The sequence below is a fragment of the Carassius carassius genome, chromosome 38, assembly GCF_963082965.1.
Source record: "Carassius carassius chromosome 38, fCarCar2.1, whole genome shotgun sequence".
Classification (NCBI taxonomy): domain Eukaryota; kingdom Metazoa; phylum Chordata; class Actinopteri; order Cypriniformes; family Cyprinidae; genus Carassius; species Carassius carassius.
Window position 1 is genome coordinate 9,773,672 of NC_081792.1, and position 26,468 is coordinate 9,800,139.

General features: G+C 40.6%; 2 protein-coding genes and 1 long non-coding RNA gene across 3 annotated transcripts; all 3 read left to right on the forward strand.

Moving 5' to 3' along the window:
• Window positions 1-15,389: 15,389 nt before the first annotated feature.
• Window positions 15,390-16,929, forward strand: LOC132118966 (uncharacterized). The gene is made up of 5 exons (XM_059528715.1): window positions 15,390-15,455; window positions 15,690-15,813; window positions 15,897-15,962; window positions 16,249-16,320; window positions 16,535-16,929. The coding sequence occupies exons 1-5, from the start codon at window positions 15,396-15,398 to the stop codon at window positions 16,927-16,929; spliced, it is 717 nt and encodes a 238-aa protein (XP_059384698.1). The 5' UTR covers window positions 15,390-15,395.
• A 43-nt stretch (window positions 16,930-16,972) lies between these two features.
• Window positions 16,973-18,337, forward strand: LOC132118993 (uncharacterized). Its single transcript, XR_009426093.1, has 3 exons — window positions 16,973-17,076; window positions 17,856-18,088; window positions 18,172-18,337. It is a non-coding gene; the product is annotated as an uncharacterized LOC132118993 (long non-coding RNA).
• A 3,255-nt stretch (window positions 18,338-21,592) lies between these two features.
• LOC132118994 (uncharacterized) lies at window positions 21,593-24,740 on the forward strand. The gene is made up of 8 exons (XM_059528736.1): window positions 21,593-21,860; window positions 21,964-22,075; window positions 22,231-22,322; window positions 22,457-22,574; window positions 23,025-23,129; window positions 23,549-23,713; window positions 24,107-24,289; window positions 24,433-24,740. Exons 1-8 carry the CDS (start codon window positions 21,642-21,644, stop codon window positions 24,642-24,644), a joined length of 1,206 nt encoding a protein of 401 aa, XP_059384719.1. The 5' UTR covers window positions 21,593-21,641; the 3' UTR covers window positions 24,645-24,740.
• Window positions 24,741-26,468: the final 1,728 nt, after the last annotated feature.

A 26,468-nucleotide genomic window follows, 5' to 3' on the forward strand; every position in this document is an offset into this window, starting at 1 on the left:
GGAAATGGACAGGTAGAGCGTTTCAACAGAACATTGCTGTCTATGTTGCGTACACTCGCAGACACAGAAAAGACACACTGGAAAAAGTAATTGGAGAAGATGGTTCATGCTTCTAACTGTACCCGCTGTGAGGTCACAGGTTTTTCCCCTTTCTACTTGCTTTATGGTCGGTCCCCCCGTCTGCCGATTGATTTGCATTTCAACCTACAGCCGACAGAAGGAAATGAGGATTATGCAGAATATGTGAAGAACTGGCAAGCAACGATGCGACAAGCTTATGAGATTGCCTCCAGAACAGCTGACAGTTAAACCTCAAGGAGTAAGCAGGGGTATGACAGGAGAATTCATGGAGTAGACCTTCAGCCTGGAGGACGAGTGCTGGTTCGGAATCTGTCAAAGAGAGGGGGACCAGGTAAGCTCCGATCGTACTGGGAAAACAAAGTGTATGTGATTGTCAAAAGAAGGAGTGACGAGAGTCCAGTTTATGAAGTCGTACCTGAAGGAGGAGGTAAAATGAGAGTGTTACATCGGAATCTACTTCTCCCTTGTGATAGTTTGCCAATCGAGAAATCAGAAGCGTGAGAGCATGATCAGAAGCAGAGACCGTGAGAAAGACAAATGTCAGGAGAAAAGACAGAAAATGCTTGGAAGGGGTTCAGAGTGATGTGATTGAGTCAATGACAAAATCCTGTTAGTCTCAATCCTGATGCAGAGCCGTTCATGCCGAGTGTGGAGCAGCACTGGGAACGAGATCCACAGAGGACTGAGGAGGAGGATGCTAGAGCAGATGAGGTGCTAGAGGAGCAAAGGGAGGAGGATCTTGGAATGCCTGTGAGACATCCCCCATCACCTTTTTCAGCCTATTAGCCAGAGCTTTAGAGAATATTTTCAGGTCAGAGCATAGCAAACTCACTGGTCTCCAGTTCTTTATATCTTGTAGATTACCTTTTTTAGGTAACAAGGTAATTACCGCTCTTCTGCAGCTTAAAGGCAACAACCCCTCAGTGAGGCTCTCATTGAGAACACACAACAGGTCATTACCCAAAACTGCCCAGAACTCTCTGTAGAACTCCACAGGGAGCCCATCCATGCCAAGGGCTTTACCCCCCTCCATTGCTTTCAGAGCAGTGAGCAGCTCCTGCTCACACAGCGGCAGCATCAGCTCCACTTTTGAGCTCTCTGAGACATGGGGTAGACCTTCATAGAAGTGAGCAGACAAATCATCATCCTCAAAATACTCACTGTTGTACAGTCCAGTATAGAACTGTACGGCCCTCTTTCTTATCTCAGAGGGTTCCGTTAGCTCATGCCCATCTTCAGAACACAAACAGTGAATTCAACGACTCTGACCATTCTTTCTCTCAAGGCTGAAAAAGGACTTAGACGGGGCATTCATTTGTGAAAGATTTATAAAGCGAGATCGAACCAGTGCTCCTTGTGCCCTAACTCCCAATAGGTTTAAAAGAAAAGACTAATTGGATTTAAGATTCTCCAAATATCTTTGCCCTTTGGTAGCATCAGCCAAATCCTGCAATTCAACTTTTTCATATATCGTGTTATATCCCTGGTAACATTGAAAGTGTATTGTTGACAAAGCATCCTTATTTTAACCTTGCCAATATCCCACCACTGACGCATCTTAATATTGTAAAAAATGTGTAATTGTTCCAGTAGGTATTTCGGATCACTGTTTAGTTACATGTCAAGTATTTATAGCAAATATAAAGGCCAGAAGTGCATATTGGCATTTCAACACGTCTTTGCTGAGTGATAAGAGTTTTAGAGATGTTTTTTGCTTTTTCTGGGACAATTTATAAGATGAGAAAAGATGAGTTTGAAGATCTGCATCAGTGGTGGGATATTGGCAAGGTTAAAATAAGGATGCTTTGTCAACAGAAAGACAACAACAGCGCTGTTCATGCGCGAAGCTAATAATATACTATCGCAACCAACAACTTCTCCTACGGCCAAAACACATTGTTCCACCGAAACATTACTCACAGGCGCGAGTTTGATACCGTGTCTTCGCGACACATTGTCCAAACTCACGCATTCTGAGGATGCCATTGCCACCCAGCAAACGCTGGATAGCGGCGAAATTCATCCCACCTAAAACCTCCCAACCCTATATTAACAAGCGCAAACTCACACTTAAAAGATCTTTAAACAGAAACAGTAAGAAAGTTAAGAGAAAGAGAGGAAAAAAAACTCACTCACACCTGCAGTACTCTCACAGCAAACTCCGCCCACTCACTCGCAACATCCGCTCAGAGAGACAGAAAGAGAGAGTGTGTGTGTGTGTGTGTGTGTGTGTGTGAAGAGAGTGTGTGTGAGTGTATTGATTGAGGGTGTATAGCCTGTGGACTACATTGTAGAGGTCTTTTTAGCTACTGATTCCTTTTAAAAAGTGTAGCATTTACGCATTGTCAATGGGGCCGGTTGATCAGTCCAGCAAAGGAAAATAAATGCTCTACTGGAGCTAAGGATTGGATGATTGTGTTAAACCTCACAAAAAGGGTATACTGATTAGGGGATACTGCTCCAAAGATGCCAAATCCCTCCTTTGATCCTCAAAGCAGTGCTAACACTCCAGATCTGCCTTGCTCCGAGTTGGCTTTTGGCTAGGTATAATAGTTTTCAAGAACATTATGTAAATTGGTAAACTATTTGGCCTAGGCTACTAAAATGAATACCAACATCTAACATGAACTGTTAAAAAATTATAGCAATTTATTAAAAAATAAAAAACAAATTGATTGAAAGTTGGCAGCCTGCACATTTCTTACCTTGACCACCTTCCATATGCATACATCTTCTGTTCTGATCTCAACAAGTCTGGGCAAACTAGCATAGGCACAGAGGCTGCATTTTTATGATGTCATCATGTAGACTTCTTGCAAAGTATTTTACTTTTTTTTTTAGAACTACAACAATTCAAAACACTGAAGCATTTTGATACAAAATACTAAGCCATTTTCATCAACCCTATAAAATGCAAATTGCAATCTACTATTTTGTATTTGAAATACATGTATCAAATACTACCCATCCTTGGCTATAATAATACATAAATTAACATATTTTATAGTACATTTATATGCATTTCTCACTGAGAGTGACTGTATTGTTAGTCAGGGCCACCGATAAGGGGGAGCAATTGAACCTTTTGTACTGGGCTAGAGGAGGATCCTGGAAAGTGACTTTAACCATAGAGTCCATGATGAGGGTATTGTACTGGGCCCAAGGATTTCTAAGAGAAGAAGAGCATCCGACTGTATTAGCATTAAGATCCACTGTCTATACTCCCATTGGTAGTCATTACACTAATTTGCAAAAAAAAAAAAAATAATAATAATAATATTAATAATAATAATAATTAATTCTGCTAAGCCAACATTTGTTGTTGCTTATGGTGCCTTAAAATTCCAGCACTTATTGAAGATGAATAAGTAAAGGTCACTTTGTTCTTGCAAAAACGAAGTGTGACTACAACGGCATTAAAATGCATTTGCTGCAATGGCTGTTTTGGGAACCTGTGGGTGTGAATAGCTGCCTTGACTCTTGTGAAACAGATTAAAACTCAGAAGTGCCCTGCCTTTCATCCTTGTCCTTTTCCTGCTGGAGAATCACTCACGACTGCACTGTACACCTCTAGTGAAAGCAAATCTGGATTTAGGTAGATCAAATCCATAAGTCAATTTCACATGGATAATTATTAAAGTTCAATTATTTTTGTTTATACACTGAATTTGAAATTTGGGTCAAGAAGTTTGCATCACATCTCACAGCTTTGACCAGCCACTGCAGCAATGTACCAAATGATGTACCTTTGCAAACCCAAGTGTCATATTTGGGAAATGTAAGGGAATTGGCGAAAACCATATCCCAGATTCAACAGGTCTGAATGTGAAATGCTCAGCACATAAATTCAAGGGGAAAGCTATATCTGAAAATCCCCCTCAGGGCGCAAATTCCAGGATGTGAAATCATAATAAGAGATTCAATACTATATCTAGGAAACTAATTAAATAAGTAAATTAACATTAACAATTAACATTCACAAATTACTGTCCACTGTAATTTTTAACAGAAAATAATTCAACAAGCTTGTAATCATGACTACTTAAATGGGAAATAGGAAGTTTCCAATAGCATGTGACAGCAGAAAAGTGCTTGCTCAGCACCGTGGAGTGCATTGTTTGTTAACTTTGTGGTTTATTATTTTGAGTCGTATGGATGTGGTAACGCAGCCCTCTCACAATATACTGCTTTACACATCTATCATTTTTGCTGCTCAGAAATATTCACGTAATCATGCAGCACGTATCAGAAGATCTGCACTCCGGTGCAGTAAGCTCTCACACTCACTGATCTATATATAACTGAACCGTGCTGTGGCCCACCTCTTTCAACTGAGCCAAGGACTGTTAAATGGAACGCTCACACTTGTCAAACGAACCAGGATGTGGGGGTTAAGATTGCCTACTGTGAGCACACCCTAATTATTCTCCCATATCCCGCACACATGAGTCTCTACCCCTCCATCAAGTGTTTTCCCGTGCGGCACTCTGCTGTGATGGGTCGTGCAGGTCTCTATTCAGAAGATGCATGTTATAATGTTATGTTCGAGGCTCTGGACTCTGAGCATAACTGTTTTTTCTATAACAAACTATAAAATATTTTCTATCAAAATGTTAATGTCATGGCACTAACAAATAGCTTGTTTATATTTATTTTAATTACATTAATGTTATAAGTTAAGATTTACAAGAAATATTTTAACTGCTACAATGTAAAAGTAATACTGCTGTAAAAAGCACCTTATTTGTTTAAAGTGTTTGCAAACCAAATTTTACTGCACTTTTGTTCATATAGCAGTACTTTTAAATAAAAAAAGTGCACAATACACAACTTTTGCAAAGCTCATTCTATTTATCAATACATTATATAACCAATGCAGAGAAATTAGTCCTGCAGAGTCTTCTAACCTCTGTTTAACTAAACAAACTGTAAATGATTTTTTTTCGATATGTAAACTAACTGCATTTTTATTTTGGATAAGTAAATGACTACCTAAACAAACAAACAAAGAACCAGTACATAAATACATTATAAATGCATTATTACATTACATTACATTTATTCATTTAGCAGACGATTTTATCCAAAGCGACTTACAGATGAGGACAGTGGAAGCAATCAAAAACAACAAAAAGAGCAATGATATATAAGTGCTATAACAAGTCTCAGTTAGGTTAACACAGTACACCTAGTATGGGATTTTAAATAATATAATATAAAGAAAACAGATAGAATAAAAAAAAGAATAGAGCAAGCTAGTGTTAGAGGTCTTTACACATACACACACACACATACAATTGCATAATTAATGAAAAGAAAATAGAATATAAAAAGATTAGAAATGTAGTTAGATTTCTTTAAAGAATACAATTAGAATAGTGAGTGTTAAAGTTAGAGGGTCAAATAAAGATGGAAGAGGTGTGTTTTAAGCCGATTCTTGAAGATGGCCAAGGACTCAGCTGTCCGGATAGAGTTGGGGAGGTCATTCCACCAGGAGGGAACATTTAATTTAAAAGTCCGTAAAAGTGACTTTGTGCTTCTTTGGGATGGCACAATCAAGCGACGTTCACTTGCAGAACGCAAGCTTCTAGAGGGCACATAAGTCTGAAGTAACAAATTTAGGTAAATGGGTGCAGATCCAGTGGTAGATTTGTAGGCAAACATCAATGCCTTGAATTTTATACGAGCAGCTATTGGAAGCCAGTGCAAATTGATAAACAGAGGTGTGACATGTATTCTTTTTGGCTCATTAAAAATTAATCTTGCTGCCGCATTCTGAATTAATTGTAAAGGTTTGATAGAATTGGCTGGAAGACCTGCCAAGAGGGCATTGCAATAGTCCAGCCTGGACAGAACAAGAGCTTGAACAAGGAGTTGTGCAGCATGTTCTGAAAGAAAGGGCTTGATCTTCTTGATGTTGAATAAAGCAAATCTGCAGGATCGGACAGTTTTAGCAATGTGGTCTGAGAAAGTCAGCTGATCATCAATCATAACTCCAAGGCTTCTAGCTGTTTTTGAAGGAGTTATGGTTGATGTGCCTAATTTAATGGTGAAATTGTGATGAAACGATGGGTTTGCTGGAATCACAAGCAGTTCTGTCTTGGCAAGGTTGAGTTGAAGGTGATGGTCCATTATCCAGGAAGAAATGTCTGTTAGACAAGCTGAGATGCGAATAGCTACCGTCGGATCATCAGGATGGAATGAGAGGTAGAGCTGAGTGTCATCAGCATAGCAGTGGTATGAAAAGCCATGTTTCAGAATGACAGAACCTAATGATGCCATGTAGACAGAGAAGAGAAGTGGTCCAAGAACTGAGCCCTGAGGCACCCCAGTAGTTAGATGTTGTGACTTGGACACCTCACCTCTCCAAGATACTCAGAAGGACCTATCTGATAGGTAAGACTCAAACCATTGAAGTGTGGTTCCTGAGATGCCTTTTGCCAGTAGGGTTGATAGGAGGATCCGGTGGTTAACTGTGTCAAAAGCAACGGACAGATCAAGCAGGATAAGTACTGAAGATTTGGATTCCGCTCTTGCCAGTCTTACAGCTTCAAAAACTGAGAGCAAGGCAGTCTTAGTTGAATGTCCACTTCTGAAGCCAGATTGGTTGCTGTCAAGGAGGTTGTTGTGTGGGAGAAATGTAGAGACTTGGTTGAACACAGCTCGTTCAAGTGTTTTTGCAATTAAAGGAAGAAGGGAAACTGGTCTGTAGTTCTCTAAAAGAGATGGATTGAGGTTGGGTTTTTTAAGTAGTGGAGTTATACATGCCTGTCTAAATGATGAGGGAAAAACACCAGTGTGGAGGGATGTGTTGATGATGTGAGTGAGTGCATGTACAACTGCAGGAGAAATGGCTTGAAGGAGATGAGATGGAATAGGATCAAGCGGGCAAGTTGTAGGGTGATTAGAAAGGATGAGTTTTGAGACTTCTGCCTCAGAGAGTGAAGAGAAGGATGTAAATGAGTGTAAGTTTGCTGGTGATATGAGCTTGACTGATTGTGGTGTGGAAAATTGTGCACTAATGTGTTTAATTTTATTAATGAAAAACGTTGCAAAGTTGTCAGCTATTAGAGATGAAGCAGGAGGGGGAGGAGGAGGACAAAGAAGTGAGGAAAATGTTTTAAAAAGCATGCGAGAGTTAGACGAATTGTTAATTTTGTTATGGTAGTATGTCATTTTAGCAGTGGAGACATTAGCAGAGAAAGAAGATAGGAGTGACTGATACATATTAAGGTCGGTAGTATTTCTGGATTTGCGCCACACCCTTTCAGCAGCTCTAAGCTCAGCACGGTGTTTACGTAGAACATCAGATAACCAAGGGGCAGAAGGGGTGTTACGGGCTGGCCTGGAAGATAAGGGGCAAACAGTGTCTAAACAAGATGTAAGAGTGGAGCAGAAAGTATCAGTAGCACTGTTAGCATCCAAAGATGCAAACAGTTTAGGGGAAGGAAGTGAAGATGAAACCATTGCAGAAATCCGGGAGGGTGAAAGTGTGCGTAGGTTACTTCGAAAGATGACATGTGGAGGGGTAAGTGAAGTGTCAGGGACCATGTTGAGGTTAAGAGTGAGGAGGAAGTGATCCAACGTGTGCAGTGGAGTAACCAGAACATGATCTGTAGAGCAGTGTCGTGTATAAATAAGGTCCAGTTGGTTGCCTGATTTGTGAGTAGTAGTAGTTGACACTCGGTTGAGATCAAAAGAGGCAAGCAGAGTGTTGAAATCAGCATACAGAGGTTTATCTAGATCAGGGGTGCCCAACCCTGCTCCTGGCGATCGACTGTCCTGCAAAGTTTGGCTTCAACCCTACTCAAACACACCTGCCTTTAATTTTTAAGTGAGCCTGAAGACCTTAATTAGTTGCTTCAGGTGTGTTTGATTAGGATTGGAGCTAAACTTTGCAGGACAGTCGATCGCCAGGAGCAGGGTTGGGCACCCCTGATCTAGATGGATGTTGAAATCTCCAAGCATAACTAGGGGAGTACCATCCTCAGAAAAGGTTGAGAGCAACACATCTAATTCATCCAATAAGTTACCCAGTGGTCCTGGGGGAAACAAGACAGGCTGCATATCTCTCTTCAAATGTTCAGAGACTCTCTTTCTTCTTACCAGACTGCAGCTAAGTGTGCAAAAGCTGCATACTTTTCTAACCTAATTGAAACTAATCACTCTAAACCTAAGGTTTTGTTTTCAATTAATTAATCTGTTACCAATCCTTCTGTTAACACCTTGCCTGTTGCCTCTGATGCTCTCTGTGAAAGCTTCTTGAGATATTTTAGTGACAAAATTACTAACTTAAGACTTGGTGTCCGCCCCACTTTAACTTTAACCATCTCTCCAATCATGTCATCTTCCTCTGCATTTTTGGATGCTTTTGAACCCATCAGTCTCCAGGAACTGAAGGAGGTGATTGACAATCTTAAACCCTCTTTCTGTTCTAGTGATATCGTTCACCCAAATTTTTTAAAATTAATTACTGATTTGATTGGGCCAGGTCTGCTGTCTCTTATTAATAAGTGTCTCCAAACTGGCTCTGTTCCTGCCGACTTTAAAGTTGCTACAGTCACTCCTCTACTCAAGAAGCCTTCACTGGACCACACTGTTCTAAAAACATTTTGTCCAATTTCCGTTTTGCCTTTCATTTCAAAAGTTTTAGAGAAAATTGTGCTGAATCAACTTCAACACTTTTTGACTAGTAATTCTAGTAATTCTAGAAGGTTTTTCAATCTGGTTTTAAGTCTGCTCACAGCACTGAGTCCGCCCTTCTGAGAGTGTTAAATGATGTTTACCTCTCCACTGATTCCGGGGACTCTGTGGTTCTTATTCTTTTAGATTTATCGGCTGGTTTCGATACCATAGACCACTCCTTACTATTATCTAGATTAGAGTCTTTGGTAGGTCTAAAAGCAAATGCTCTGAAATGGTTCAAGTCATACCTATCTGACAGAAAGTTTTTAGTGAAACTGGGAAATTTTTTCTCTTCCCCTGCTCCTCTGACCTGTGGCCTTCCACAAGGCTTTTTTAGTTCCCTTTCTATTCTCTCTATACATGCTACCTCTGGGTTCGATTCTAAGGAAACATGGTGTGTCTTTTCATTTCTACGCCGATGACACTCAAATCTATCTTCCAGTTAAGAAAAACAACTCCACTGCGATCACTTCTCTTCTCCAATGTTTAGAGGAGGTTAAATTATGGCTAGCCCAAAATTTCCTCTTCTTAAACGAGGACAAGATCGTGGTAATTGTTTTCGGTCCTAATGAGAACTCTCAGTGTTTAAGCCCTGAGCTAGAAAGTTTGTCCGTTTTTAGATCCTCTCGGGTGCAGAACCTAGGTATTATTATTGACCAACACTTAAAATTTGATAGACATATCTCTTCTGTTATTGGATCCAGTTTCTATCAGCTTCGTTTACTGTCTAAATTTAAAAACTTTCTCACTCAAAAAACTCTAGAAATGGCTGTTCATGCATGTGTTACATCGCGTCAAGAATACTGCAATTCTTTATATTGCGGTATATCTAAACCTCAAATTGCATGACTTCAGCTTGTCCAAAATGCTGCAGCCAGACTTCTTTTAAACTGTCGTAAACATGAACACATCACTCCAATTCTTAGATCCCTTCACTGGTTGCCGATTTCTCAGAGAATACACTTTAAAATTCTCCTCTTCATTTATAAATCCCTTCATAACAAAGCTCCTGTCTATTTATCTGAACTTCTTCATCCTTATACTCCATCAAGAAGCCTACGATCCTGTGACCAGGCTCTGTTGGTGGTCCCTCGCGTTAGGCTAAAGCGTAGAAAAAAATATTTTCCTTAGTGTACTGACTACTGTGATATGCTAAATTTTGAAATGGGTGGTTTTAAATTTTTGTCTGGTCTATTTTTCAGGTATGTGTAATATTCTTGCTCTTCTGTAAAGGACTTTGGTCAGCCGGGAGGCTGTTGTAAATGCGCTATACAAATAAAATTGAAATTGAAATTGGTCCTGGGGCTCGATAGACAACTACAAAATGTATTTTAAAAGGGTAGGTAACAGTAACTGAATGAGTTTCAAAGGAGCTGTTGATACCCAAAGATGGTAAAGGATTAAATTTCCAATCATTAGAGATGAGCAGACCAGTACCTCCACCTCTTCCAGTCAAACGGGGGGAGTGGGAAAATGAGAAATTATTGGAGAGTGTTGCAGGTGTAGCAGTGTCCTCTGGTTTGATCCAGGTCTCTGTTAGGGCCATAACATTAAGCTTTGAATGACTAATAATAGAAGTAATGACATCGGCTTTGTTTACAGCAGACTGGCAATTCCAGAGACCAATAGAAAAAGAAAGTAGTGTATTAGCAGATATAGGCAAAGTGTGCAGGTTGTTAAGATTGCGCTGTCTACATTGTGTGATGTGTGGTTTGCGAGTGGTAGTGATAGAAGGGATCTGGAAACACATAGTAAGATTTGGTTATAAACAAAAAAACAACTGAAACAGAAATGAAACAAGAAGGAAAAAGATTAATCGAAACAATACTTTCCTGCCAATGTCCCTGCCCGGTGGAGTCGCACGGTAGAGTCGATGGTCTTTACACTCTTCGGTCTTCACACGAGGAGGTCTTAACTGGAGGGCTGCCGCGGTATACTAATCTTTTTTAAACCCGACAAAACGGAAATTGAATTCAGCTTAACATACTTTACTGTTTATCACAACAAAGGTCTAAGCAAGCGCACAGCAATGACAACGTATGCGATAGAGTACGAGACCAAACATTATAAACATTATATTATATTATAATGTAATTATAATGTAATTATAATTAATTATAATTACATTATAATTATAATAAATTAATTATAATGTAATATTATAAACATTATATTATAATGCAAACATGCATTATACATCAGTCATCTATAGACTATATAATCTCAGTTAATTTTAATTCAATTATGATGGTGACTTTGCATTAGAGGCCTGTCCCTGCTCCCTGCACTACACAAGAAGAACCATACACATTACTGATGGATAAATCTCTTTGATGTGTGGCTGGAATTCTCCCCGACATGCTTTAGTTTTCACATTTTGAAAGATTCTGAATTTATCCCTTCAGCACACATTCGTTGGCCAGCAGAAGCAAAATAATGAAAAATGTGCTTAAGGTTCAGTGGCGTCAGAGTTGGCTGCGCCAGGTCGGGCAGATATAAACCAACGTGTGTGCATGCCTGTCCAGCACCTATTTATGGAAAATAAATGAGTTTGATACTGTCCTCCAGCCAAATCATACATTCTTTCACAAAGTCCTTTTAAGGAGCCACATGTGGAGAGCTGCTTGAAGTGAAACAAACAGGAAATACGCAGCCATCTGTGCAGAAACCCAAAGGCTCTCATGTGATAAATGAATCAGTGGTATAAGCCAGGTCCAGACCATATTCTCACTTTCCATGTGCTTCGGACACATAGAAGCACAAAATTACCCAGCGTCCGCATACACACTTCTCAAGTGTTTCCCGAGGCAAATCACAGATGATATTTCACTGTAAGTGTATTCCACTGCCTGAGCCCTCACGATGCAGGAGATCTCCATGGCCTGTGGTGAGAACTCCAGTCCATACTTTATGCAGAGAAACATCTGACGTACTCTGCATCCATGCAACTACTGAAATAAATGAATGCGGGGAATTACAACGGAGGAGTTGTGCTCTGCAGTGCTCGACCAGCAGAATAAATTTTCAGATTGCCTTGTCCACTTCATTGAGGCCCCAGGCTTCCTCACGTTTTAGTCAAGTTACAACCTGATTGAGTAATCCCTCTTTTTTTCTCTCTCTTTCTCTCCTCGCCTCCTGCTGGAAAACATGTGAAGCTTATTTCACAAGAGACCTTTGCACATTTTGAAATGAACACATGGTCACATGTGTGAGAGGTTTGAACTCACTGGCTACGTTTACATGCACAGATTTGGTTCATTCAGACTGAATTCATTCTGACTGATAAATCTGACTGTATTGTAGTGTAATGTAGTGTTTACATGTAAGCTAAAACAGTGATTGGGTTGATAATCTCGTTTATTTGTCACAAGCTTCAAATTGGAATTAAAAAAAGAATAATAATAATTTCACAGTTTGCACATAATAACCACTATCTTCAACACGGTCATACGTCATGTTCTAGCAGCATAGGAACTGAAGTTTGCAGGATGGTGGCTGTCCAGGTGCAGGGTTGGATATCCCCATTTTATTTGATATAAGGCAAAAATAGACAAAACCTGTCTTGAAAAAATAAAAATAATAATAATAATAATTCTATCATCATTTACCAACACATGCCATTCTAAATCTAGTCTCACGTAGACAGAACTTCAGACTGATGGCAGAAAGTCTGGGAGCCATGGCTGCTTTGAATGGCCAGTCATATAAATGAGAGGTAAAGCCACCAATCAAGTTTTGCATTGTGCCATGTCATGTTTAAGGGCGTGAAAATGTCCGACTTTTGAAGACGACTTTGAATCTGCTGAAGTGTTTCCAGCTAAGTGTGCCATATGCATCAGACAGTCAGCCATCAGTGATGACTGAAGCTGATACTATTCCAAACCTGCATGCCTGCCTTTCGTCTTCAGAACACATAAGATATTAGTAACCAAACAGCTTTGGTGACCTTTGACTTCCACTGGGTGGATAAAAGGAAATACAAAAATGAGACATTGCTCAACATATCTTCTTTGCTGTTCAACAGAAGAAAGTAAGCCATAAAGGTCTACATGACATTCCAAAACTAGTATAATATTATTTCATCTGCAGAACACAAAGGGTGATATTTGAAGATATTTTAGCTGGTTTTGTTCATGAAGTTGAAGTCACTGGGGTCCATCAGTTTTAAGCTCCAAAAATAGACAAAAAAGTAACCTAAAAATCTGTACAACTCCGTGAGTCTTCAAAAGCAATACAATCACTTTGTATGATGAACAGACTAAAATTTAAGTGGTTATTCACTCACAAATCATATCAATGATCCACTCAAAATCTAATCAAATATGATGATGCATCAGTAACATCAAAATTCATTGGTTCTTGCATATCATGTGAGAGAGCATCATGGCATCATGACACAAATGTATTGTTTTGGAATTAATAGTGTGGCAAGGGGGTTTAGCGAAATCTGCAGCGGGAGAGAGAGTCTGGAGACGAACGGAGAGTGAGTGGGTTAAACTCGGAGAGTGAGTGGGTTAAACACAAATAACCAACCTGGTCTCATGGGAAATACGTACCTCTGCACACTTTTTTGCAGCGCCACAAATATGTACCACCCGGTACGTATTGCTACAGTTTTGAGACACAAACGTCCACTGGGGTCGCTAAAGAGAAGGACTGCATGACATTGTGATCGACAGTAAGAGCAGAGGTATGTACACTAGTATATCCCATTATCCTAAAACTGTGTTATTTTTGTGATAAATTTTACTGATATGTGTTGTTTTACTGAATCATGTTTGCTTTAATGGTAAATGTAACGTTAGAATCATGTGAGTGCTTATGACGTCGGTAGGACATGCAGGCGAATGCCTGTGGGTGATTTAGCTGAAGTTCATAAAGTTACATCCATCGCATACATCCTCAGAACCCCGGCAAAGTAACTTAGGTAGTGTTAGCCAGGTCATTTTTTTTTTGTAATACGTTTTCTGTAGCCTAATGGTAAATGTGACGTTAAAATCATGTGAGCACTCTCGATGAAAGCAATTTGGCCTTCGATTAACTTAACATTACGTATCCTGTAGTATTTTTTGTAGTTAACTTTAGGTGGATAACGTTAGTGAGCTAACCCTGAACTGTCTGAATGATATATATTTGCAAATATACACCATCATCATATCGCCAGTTATGAGTGCATCCATATTTGCAAACAAATGCGAGATATATTGCATTACTTTGAATGCTTAATCTGTGTCGTATAGAACTACAGATCCCATGAAACTGTCGACCGAGCGCCAACCTCCCGCTCTTTCTCGTGAGGCCAATCATAGTGACTACAACTGTAATTCATCGACTGGCCGCTTGAGGCTGGCTGCAAAAAGGGAGTCAGTCCCATAGACTCCCCATGTTAAAATGCCCAACTTTACAGCATAAAAAAACATGTTTTCAGCCTGGTGCAAAAAATGATTTTGGCCTAAATAGCTAATTTTGCCCTTCATGACAACTGTGAAGGGGGTGAATTCTTTTTATAACTCATCCGTTTAAATTATATTAAGACGTAAAGTTCTGCATAATTAAGGGCCCGGCCACTTGAGTGACAGGGGGATTGCCGCTGTTGACACTGCCGTCGCGCTAAGTGGGCGTGGCTTCAGTAAGTAGCCCCCGCCTTTCTGCACACTTCAGGAGTCTACGGGTGACGTCACGGACACTACGTCCATGTTTTTATACAGTCTAATGCTGTCGACCAATTAAGTACGTGATGCCATAATACTGTGCGTACAAACGTGTATTTTCTTTTTTTTTATGCACAACATGGTGTTAATATTTTTTGTTTTTACACTAAGAAACTACATTTCCGTGTAGCCCAAATGCCTTATATTACCAAACAATTTTACATATGCTTGCAGGTTCCAGTCATATCAAAGAGGAAGAAGAGTAAAGTTTTTTTGTTTTAAGCCTATCAAGGAACAGGAGGTTAGTCTTTCCATGCAGCAACAACTTGTGTCATAGCCATAATTGCATATGAGTGCGTATTACTACATTTATTTATATATTGTACATGCATTTTAATGTAGCAGCTTTAATGTAGTTCGATGTTTCCACTTTCCCTGCAACGCTAGCCCCGCACAACAACCTCTAACAATTGTTACTCTTGGCTTTGTGAGCCTACTTTGCCTGGAATTTCTATGTTTTATATAGCAATTTGGTTACAGTTCTCTTGCTAAAATATGTTGCGTTGATTTATTTTTCAGATCGTCACTGACCCTTTATTTTCTTATAAATGTATTGTTTTCATAAATTAATTCAAAACTTTATTTTAACAGATTTGAAGATCATCTGTAATCTCACTATCTCTGCCTCCTGCAGTACAACGCAGACAGGTGAGTTGATTAATGCTAGGCGGTTGCTCCGCTTCAGACCTTAAACACTTGCATCACCAACGCATCACCGGCACCCAATTAACTAGCATTGAAAACATTTATTAAAGCATTGCCTGTGTAGGGAAAGAAAACCTCATCAAGGTTGTTTCCCACCTTAACCATGGACGTGAAATCCTCTGCAAACCACTACCCATTTATTTTCATTTGTTTTTATGTGTACTTTGTTTTTTATGGTCCTCAGGTATTAAAAAATAAATGACTGAGAAAAATATGGAGGAGGAATTACACCGTGATCTTGAGGAAATAATGGCTGATTTGGAGGAGATGCAGGTATTTTGTATAAAACATACCTGCTACATACATGTAGTATGTAGCATGCTCCCGCATCAATCAGTATTTCACTAATGTGTGAAAAGAAAATGAATCATTGGAATTTGTTACTACTACTGTTTGCATTTTTTGCAACTTCCATAAATGATATTCTGAATCATGTTATTATTCTACTTCTTAAAAATGTATATAGTTCAGAGTCATTGTTCTACCTCTTATGTTTGAGTAATACAGAGTGAGGAAGCGGTCAAAACACCACCTAAAAAACAAAAAAGAAAAAAGATTGATCATAAACTTAGGTGGAAAAAAAGAGACCAAGAAGGATTCTTGGTCTATGAGAAGCGCAAACCAAAGAGAGGTATGGTTTGAGGTTTTAGATCCTTTGATTTTTCAATAAGTATTGTGTAAATCAAATAATTTTTTCCATTTACTTTACTCTAGACCGATCTGGAAAACCAGTTGCCTCAACCATTGTCTCTTCAAGTAACCCTCAAGAAGTTGAGCTCGGTAAACAATTGTTTTTGATTTAATGTAGGACTGTGTTCAACCAAATACTGTTTGCTAAAAAAAATATTGCCTACTAATACAGTACATATCTTTGACATTTATACCCTGAAGTCTGTCAATACTAACAGACCGGTAATTTTGTAAAATACATTTTCATATGAGCTGCTGTACAGTGGAAAATAGTTCCCCTCTCTGTTCCCTTTAAGTAATCCCATTTCATGTTGATTTGCATCTGTTCTGTTGTTTGAATAAAAGATACTGCATTAAAATTGCATTATAATTCTAGATACTGCAAGCACATCTGAAGCCTCAACTTCCAAACAACATTTTGGAGATGTAGATGCACAACAGATTATTGGTAAGTTTACCTTAAATGTTTTTAACCATCGGAACTGTATCACTGTCTTCACGAAGTCCCTCTGAATGAACAAAAGTTCCAACATTTTATGATAAATGTTAAATGTACAAATATCTGAGATATTACTTGTTTAATGTTTTGTGAGTTTGTGCTCTTGGTTTACGAGCTTGTAACAGGTAAGGAGTTGTAATCTAATTTAATTTTTTATTGCAAGATTTACAACTACAGCAACTCCAAAATGCAATGGAGTGTGATGAACCCAGATCAGCAGCATCTCATGATTGGGCATTGAGGCAAACCTTGTCTGAAGAACGCTGGGAGGAAGCAAGGCCAAAACTCCTTGATAGTTTGCTTGCTTCAGACTGTGTGCATTATGGTCCTTGTGATCACTGCAGCTTGAAACAAGCAGTCATCAGATGCAAGGACTGTTTCCCGAAACCCCGTTACTGTGGCCAGTGTGACATTTCTATGCATCAACATCTTGTTTTTCACAACCGAGAGACTCTTATAGATGGATTCTATAAACCTCTCCCACCATCAACTGCTGTGCAAGACCTAAGTGGCCAAAATGTCATATATGAACAAGGTAAGAAGTACTTGAAAGCTTAAAAACATGTTTTTATTTCAGTTACTAGATGAAAGAAAAAAATATATTGTGTCTGCTGCCCATTACACAACCAGACAAAATTTGTGATTGTGACCCTCAAAACCTGGCTATTGTAGCTGGACGATCTGTTGTGCTCATCTGTATAAATGGTATGACTTGCAATATTTTGTATTGTATTTGTCTATTGGCTTAACCTGCTGACTGATGTCTGAAAAGTATCAATGGCTGTCTTTACAATTGGCATTAACATGCGACCTGTATCCGGATGTTGTCCACATACACATTGAAAAGACAAGTGTAAACGCACTTATGATGGGAATGTTATCCGATTAGTGTGTCCAGGTTCAGAGGGAGTCGAGGACGCATTGTGATCGTATCTCAGTGTTATGTAAACACAATACAGCCATCGTTTCTGGATTCACAGTTGGACGTCACACAAGACCCAAGACCCAACCACTGTCTTTATTCCCGCTCCTCTCTCTAGGAATTGGTGCACATAGCTGTGTGGTTTTTTGATACAGACATGTGCGAAGTACATAGATTCGCAAATATACTGAAATGTTTGCTTTCGCACCCTAAAGTTCCAGAACCCTAGCCTGACGTCATCATATTCAGATTCTAGTAAGAATATGAGTCTGATATTGCTCCATTAGGCTCTGATTATGGGGCTTGTTTCAACCGAAATGCCTCTGCACCCAATATAATAGACCTACAAGCAATCTTTTTTTTTTTTTTCTGGAATGCGAGATCCAATCTGTTATCCAGATACAGAAGCCACTTGATGTGGACAGGTGTAAACACACCGTGTCCTGATTGGCATATTATCCGATCTGCTTGAGCAGATCACGGTGATCGCATGTTAATGCCAAGTGTAAATGCAGCCAAAGTGTGTTTACTATTTATTTATTTTCTTTTGAAATCTTAGCAGGTCGCTATGACGTCTTCCTGCCAGTGATGAATTGCAGAGCTTGTCTTGCATCATGGACACCTGAGGTGGTTGACCTGTTGTTTAGTGGTTACTGGCCAGGCACTGTCGAGTTTCAAACCATATACAAGGTAGACCTCTTCACATCGTTTGAGGACCTGAAGATCACTGCACCTGGACTTTCAAGACAAGCATTTGTGAAAATGTTACAACAGCGCTTACAACAATTTGGAAGGGTAAGACTTGGAAAGTAATTAGTTTTTTGAATTTATGCAAGTCTTACTGGCATTTCACTGTATTCAAATTTTTATAATTTCAGAGTGGTAACATTTGTGGCAACGTCTTCCAAAAAGCTTTCCTTGAATGGACATATTGTCGTCATAAAAGAGAAAAACTCTGCGGCATTGATCACTTCTCTTTGCCCAGCTTGCACCCCAGATACAGTTGCTGTGTCTGCAGACGGAAACAGAAAACTATACAGATTCAGCAAAACAAAGGGGTATATTATAACATTTACATTTAATAATGACAACAACAAGTCTCAGTTAGTCTAGCACAGTACTGTCACACACCTGGACTCATTTTGTGTGTTTTTTGCCCCTGTGACCCAGTTTCTGTCTCTATGTGGTTTGATTAGTTCCCAGGTGTGTCTAGTCATTTCCGCATGAGTTCCATGTCCCTGTTAATTTAGTCATGCCATCCACCTGTGTTTCCCCATTATCCCTTGTATAAAAGCCTTGTCCTTTCAGTTCTGTTTTGTCGGGTCTACTCGTCTACTTGTTACTCGTCTACTTTTCCACTTGTTACCTGTTACTTGCCACTTGCCACTTGCCACCTGTTATTTGCTTCTTACCTTGCCTATGTTTTATTTAATAAATCCTTGTTTCATTTATCCCTCGGCTCCGTGTTCCTTCCAGCAGCGTAAGCCGTGACAGAAGACCCGACCTAAATAGTTAAAAACTGCGTGTTTTCCCTCCGTTTTGTTTTCCGTTTTTTCACAGTCTTTTTCTTTCCGTAGTGTGTAATGGATCCCCTCTATCGCCCCGAATACCTCCTCCTCCTGCTGGAGCAGGAGGGACTTTCTCTCGAGGACCATACTAGACGGTTTCTCTTCCTAGCTAATGCCACCAGCTACCCGGACCACGCGCTCTGCACCTTTTATCACGCCAGCCTGAACTCCAGGTGCAGAGCGTTGTCGCCCGAAGATGGTCCTCGGGAGGATTTCGCCGCATTCATAGAGTGGAATCTGGTGAGAAATGGGTGACCTCTCACGGTCAGCCCAATGGAGGATCACGCCAGGTCCACTCTGGACCCAGAGCCCAGCCTACAATCTCCCCACGGTACGAGGCATAAGCCCGAGCCCACCGATGACGGAGAGCCGGAGAGCAACCCGTCAGACCAGGTGCGAGAGCCGGCGACACTGCCCACCACGAGGGAGCAAAATGTGGAGCGCCAAATGGGTCAAAATGAGGGGGTTTCCAATTCACCTATGCCAGATCCTCTGTTAAGCCCAGGAAGGGCTCCTGATCTTCCGTTAAGCCCAGGACGGGCTCCTGATCCTCCTGTAAGCCCAGGACGGGCTCCTGATCCTCTGTTAAGCCCAGGACGGGCTCCTGATTCCCCGTTAAGCCCAGGACGGGCTCCTGTTCCCCCGTTAAGCCCAGGACGGGCTCCTGTTCCCCGTTAAGCCCAGGACGGGCTCCTGATCCTCTGTTAAGCCCAGGACGGGCTCCTGTTCCCCCGTTAAGCCCAGGACGGGCTCCTGTTCCCCCGTTAAGCCCAGGACGGGCTCCTGATCCTCTGTTAAGCCCAGGACGGGCTCCTGATCCTCCGTTAAGCCCAGGACGGGCTCCTGATCCTCCGTTAAGCCCAGGACGGGCTCCTGTTCCCCCGTTAAGCCCAGGACGGGCTCCTGATCTTCCGTTAAGCCCAGGACGGGCTCCTGATCTTCCGTTAAGCCCAGGACGGGCTCCTGATCTTCCGTTAAGCCCAGGAAGGGCTCCTGATCCTCCTTTAAGCCCAGGACGGGCTCCTGATCCTCCTTTAAGCCCAGGACGGGCTCCTGATCCCCCTTTAAGCCCAGGACGGGCTCCTGAACCCCCGTTAAGCCCAGGACGGGCTCCTGAACCCCCTTTAAGCCCAGGACGGGCTCCTGATCCTCCGTTAAGCCCAGGACGGGCTCCTGATCCTCCGTTAAGCCCAGGAAGGGCTCCAGCCCCAGAGCTTACTCCAATGCCTGCTCCTCCGAAATTCCCACCCTCCCACCCACTCCTGCCTCCTCCTCCGCTGTCGTCTGGCAGCCCCTCTGCTCGCCCTCAGCCTACCATCATTGTGGTGCGAGCTCAGCGGGACCGCCATCCTCCAGCGACGCCTTGGTTGGCGTCTCCCTCACCTCCGCCTCCAGCCTCTGAGGCCTGGACTCCGCCTCGGCCCGTTGACCCGTCGCCTCCACCATGGCTCCTAGCTCCTTCCTCTCCGCCGTGGCCCGGCAGTCCGCAGGCTCTGCCTGGCTCCCTCGTCCCTCCGGCTCTGCCTTGGTCTGGCGTCGTCCATCCTATGCCTCGGGACTCCACTCCTCCGGCTTCGCCTCATCCCTCCGTCCCTCCGGCTCCGTCAGGCTCCTTCATCCCCTCGGCTACACCTCAGTCCTCGGTCACTCTGGCCTCACCGCGGCCTTCCGGATCCACATCGCCACGTCAGTCACCAGAGCCATCAGTTCCGCCTAGGACCTCCGGCTCCTCTTCGGCTCTACGTCTCCGCCTCGGGCTCCTCCTCCACTTGCTCTGTTGCCGTGGGTCGAGTCCCTGGAGTCGGTGACCATTCCTCCTCCATGGCTCCTTCCTCCGTCGGCCCCACCTTGGGCCGTTATGGCTGTGGCCTGGGTCCTGCTGGGTACCTCCTGCTTCAGATCCTTCCTGTCTCCTCCCTGGCTCCTCCCTCCGTCATCTCCTCCCTGGCTCCTTCCTCTGTGGTCCCTGTCTGCTGGCCTCCCTTTGTTGTTTCTACGGTGCGAGGACGCACCTACCGGGAGGGGGGAGTACTGTCACACACCAGGACTCATTTTGTGTGTTTTTTGCCCCTGTGACCCAGTTTCTGTCTCTATGTGGTTTGATTAGTTCCCAGGTGTGTCTAGTCATTTCCGCATGTGTTCCATGTCCCTGTTAATTTAGTCATGCCATCCACCTGTGTTTCCCCATTATACCTTGTATAAAAGCCTTGTCCTTTCAGTTCTGTTTTGTCGGGTCTACTCGTCTACTTGTTACTCGTCTACTTGTCTACTTGTCCACTTGTTACCTGTTACTTGCCACTTGCCACTTGCCACCTGTTATTTGCTTCTTACCTTGCCTATGTTTTATTTAATAAATCCTTGTTTCGTTTATCCCTCGGCTCCGTGTTCCTTCCAGCAGCGTAAGCCGTGACAAGTACACATAGCAAGGTACTATATATTTATTTTTTTATCTTCCTGTAGGGCAGAGGAACAACCATTTTTTGATGGAGTTTTTCTTGCTAATGACAAAGATGTAGCAACATTTGTTGATTGTGTTCGTGAGAAGACCATTCCAATAAGATATTTGTCAAAAGATTTGGGATTGTACACGGTGAGTCAGGATCTAGTTTGGAATATTTTTGATATGACACTGTTACAGGTACATGGAAAAGGCATCTGTGGAACATCAACATGGGCTGCAGCCAGGGAGACCTCTAAAAAGACAAACACTAAGTAAATGTGATGAAGAGGGCCTAGAGGTGGCAGTTTGCAGGCACAGCATATTGCTTAGAGGGCTGAACATGTTTAGGGGCGAGATATTTGCATACCCTCGGTTTCTGCAGAAGGAACTGGCCACAAAAACAAACTGCAAGTTCTTCTGCACTGACATCATGTGTCGATATTGGCCCTATCTGCAAAAGGTGGCTCAAGCATTCCCAGAAATGCAAAACATTACTCCGATGAAGCCATTTCTCTCAGTTATGCATGCAAAGGGGCACTCTACAAAATGTGAGGTAAATGTATATTCTCAAACAATATGGTAACTAAGCCTTTTACCATTTTGATATCCATGAACTTGATATTTTTTAGTTTGGACATCTTGTGTACATGCTGTAAGTGCAGTGGGGTGGCAAAAACCAAACAGGGGCAGGCACAACAATTGGTGAAGAAGTTGAACAAGTGAACAGCTTTTTGTCCCGTGTGGCTCTAACTACAAAATACATGAGTAAGGCTGGTGAGTGGTCCTTTTTTACAGTTCTCATGTATTGTGCTTTGGAAGCATTGTAATTGTTGAAACAGCTTTCCTTTTTTTTTTTTTGTTTTTTTTTTTCAACATACTCTGTGACTAACCACTAATTGAAAAGCACATTTATGCCTTCATCATTACAGCACGAGTAGATATGATCACATTGCATGCCAGAGGATGGAATGAGCGCAAAAAAAGAAACCTGCACAAGTACTTGTCTACACGGTACTTGAAGGTAAGTAAAAAATAAAGATTTCATCAATGAATGTTAAATTTCAATTGACTAAAGTCCACTTATACATACCAAGTATCTAATACTTTCAGTATTGCCGAAGGTTTTTGTGACTTTTCATTAATTATTCTTTTGAGACTATCCAAAAGACAAAGGAAGTCAAGGAGGACATTGAGGCTATAAAGAAGTGCACGCAAAGGTCTGATGAGGAACTGCAACAGTGGGTCACTGATGTGAGACAGTGGGCAGCTGACAGTAAGTATGTACTTTTTTCTATCGATAGAAATGTTTTTTTTTTTTTTTTTTTTTTTTTTTTTTTTTTACTTGTTGTGAAATACTCCTCACAGCAGTAGGAGGAGCTCACTGAGAAATCATGCAACAACAAAAGTGAAAATCAACGAAGAAATGGCTCGAAATGCTAAGTTAATAATTAAACTTGATGTAGCTTTCTCCCTCAAATTTATAATACTTACTCACCCTTGAAAAATTAGCAAACTGAAAAAATGTTTTCAGATTCTTTGGCAGAACATTTGTAGATGTCCTTTTTTTGTTTTTACATGTGTTCCTACTACATTCCTCTTATTGAATCCTCCTTTTACCATATTTAATGTATAAGGTGTTTTATAGAAATAGTATAGTTGTTCTATTTTTGGTAGCACAGAAAATGCATGATACTGATCAAATACCTTCATAAATACTTTACAGCTCCAGATGACTTCAGAACAGATGATCCAGTGGCGTTGCAACATCTGATTGAAGGCCTATTCTTGGGCATACAGCAGAAAAAGAGGGATCTGTATCGAGTAACGGGTAAGTAGCCTCCATGCCTTCATGTACTTGTGGAGTTCATTTTAAAATGTGATATCTATAGCTGTAACTAAGTAATTTAAATTTGATCATGTCTTAACACTGAACAAAGTCTTCCATCTACACTGTGCACTTAAGCCACTACATAACCTTCCTACATTGAGTGAAAAGTCCTGCCTTCCTATATGTCCAATGTTACCATCACCCAACTCCCTCCGTTACTTGAACATTGGCCACATTCCAGGTTATTTATTATGGTTAAATTAACCAGAGGTGTAGTCAAAATATTGTACAATTGTATTTTTAGTCGCCGATGATATGTGCGCTTTATAACATAATTTGTAAGGCACCTTTTGGATGTCCATTAGCACAATGACCAAACTTTATGCATATCCTACTTAAAATTATAATTTTTTCTGCAGACCGTAACATACAGCGACACAAGATCCGAAGACGGATTAGAGAGGATAAGAAAAAGCTGTTTAATGCCATATCCCAATACAATGATCTTCCAACCACCACAGAATCTGTAGATTCAGTTGAAGACCTTCTGGCAGCAGAAAGCCCTATCTGGCCTTGGGATTCTGGTATGTAAAGTTTGACATTAATAGTTTTAGTGAATCTTCATTTAAATGCTTACCTCATTAAACTCCGACTTTCAAAGGAAAGAGGCCCACCATGTGCTTTTCATTTGTTTTGGAAAATCTGGGACAGACTATATTAAATTTAATTTTTAAACCATTTTGTTTTTGCCAACTCGAACTACACTCGAGAAAATGAGTAATGGTCTGATTCCTCAGATTAACGTTTCAAGGTGGCTCGTCCTTTTCTTTTTCACACTGTAGATTCAACACCAATCACTTGTTGCCTATGTTGTAGGGACAAAGAATTGTACCATTATTGGATTTTACTCTCAAAAATGCAATAAGAGGTAGTATTTTAATATGGTGGTTAATTCAATTGGTCATTTGTCTTCATAGAACCTGACACTTCCTTAGGCATGAAGAAGAAGGTTTTTGACAAGGTGATGCAGCTGGAGAGACTGATTGAGGAAGAGGCTATAATTTTAGAGGAAATGAAACAACATTGGACTCATCTTACAAGAACCTGCAGGTCCTTAAAGGACCAGGCTAATGTACTAGCAGATGACCTGGCCACACAGAGTGAGTACTAATTTCTTAATTCTGTTTACTTCATATAGTTATATTAAACTGCTTGCAGATGATAATTCATACAAACTGCCAAATTTTTTTTTTGGTTAATTGTTTTTTGTTTTGTTTTTTGTATATCCCAATTTGATTTTTAGGCTACCCTTCAGGACTGTCTGGTCAAGCTTACCATGGCCTGCACAGTGCTGTCCTCCAAAAATGTGAGGAGCTCAAAACAGACATGGTAGCTGTGAAAGAAACCTACTCCCAAATAGTAGTCAATGGGAATGGTGGAACTGTTGTTGAAGAAGATGATGAAGACCCATATGAGAATGTCTCCACAGATGCCTCTACGGATGATGAATTATAGATTCTCTCTTCTCCACTGCACAAACTGGTTTCCTGACTGAGTAGCACAAGTTAGCTCTCCCCATTGTAAATAATAAAACCTTGAACCTGAATTTTCTATCATTGTCTGACTGATTTTTAATTTCTTTAGTAAAACAATTATCATCATTATTTCAGTTTTGGTTATAATTTGCCGTTTTTATCTTGTACACATTTGTTTACCACATATTTTCTACGTTGACAAATGGATCAACAATAGAATATTATTATTTTTTTTGTCACCACACATGTAAGATCACATGCAATACCTAGTCTAGCTAAGCTTCCGAGCCTGTACAGTAAATACTATAATACAGTAGCCTATACTAAAATTTACTATAGTAAATTGTTTCACGTCCGAAAGTATACGCAAAATAAATACAAAAAATGCCATATTTACACAAATATTTATATGAAGCACATTAATCCTTGCTGCTAACACCAAATGCATAAAAAAGCATTATTGTTTAGCTATGCTAACATCACATTTTTAAGCACAAAGGGGGCAGTTTAGTAAAGCCATATGGCCAAACAAACGTTTTAAGACTTCGGCTGCAGTAAAACCTTTATTCTGCTGATAGATGGTTTTATAACCCTACTTTAAACCCCTATTGTGCCAGCAGGACGAGCTGTGGTGCTCCAAAATATCTGAAATAAACTAACAATATTACTTTTTCTTAACATAGATCATCTAAATACAGTGTAAGTACGTCTTCGTCTGTACTATATGTTTGATTTATTCCGTAGATGTTTCTTTTTGCAACCTTATTTACAGCAATACTTTGCTAACTGGAAGAACTACAAAAATGGCGCTAATTTGTATCAGGCCGCATTGCGCTGCTATAGGGAATTGTAGTTTAAATCAATATAACCTATTACTTAGAATTGGAAGTTATAAACAATTAATTAATAGTACACCTAGGGATATAAGTGGATGTTAATAGCATTTGTGTGATAATATTTTAAATATGTAGCTGCTAAATAGGTGAAAATAAATTTTGACCATAATTGACTGCACCCCCTTTTAGTGACTCTATCCACAAGAGTATAGTCACATAGCTAAAGTGAAGGGCTCTTTATAACAATTGGTCCCATGTCTGTAGCCCCTTCTCTTCCTAAATGACAAGGCTTTCAACATGTGCTGAGGTCACGGTTCAGAGGTCAATATTTCAAAACAGGACCCATTTCTCATCTTCATACTGGCATATATTATTCTCCAGGCCAAGACCTTTCCAACAATGTATTTGGGTTATTCCTACATCAGGCTTTAATTTCAACATTTCATGGACACAGCCCTGACCCAGGCATAGTTTCAGTGAGGACTTTGGAGGCCCAACCTCCAACCCCACAGGCAATGCCATCACAATTGTGTTTATTACAGTAGTGCACATATGTATGTACCACACCTAAGTAAAATATGCACTAGTGTTTTTGCATGAGCCATGAACTTGTGAGCATTTGCATTCATCTAGATTCATTCAATTATGTGTCAGCCAATTATGTGTTTAAATGGTACTGGAAGTTCACACAACAGGTAATGCTATCACAATTGTGTTTATTACAGTAGTGCACATATGTATGTACACACCCAAGTAAAATATGCACTATTTAAGTGTTTTTGCATGAGCCATGAACTTGAGAGCATCTTTATTCATCTAGAGTCAGTCAATTATGTGTCAGCCAATTATGTGTTCAAATGGTAAACTGGAAGTTCACACAACAGGTAATGCTATCACAGTTGTGTTTTTTACAGTAGTGCACATATGTATGTACCACACCTAAGTAAAATATGCACTATTAAGTGTTT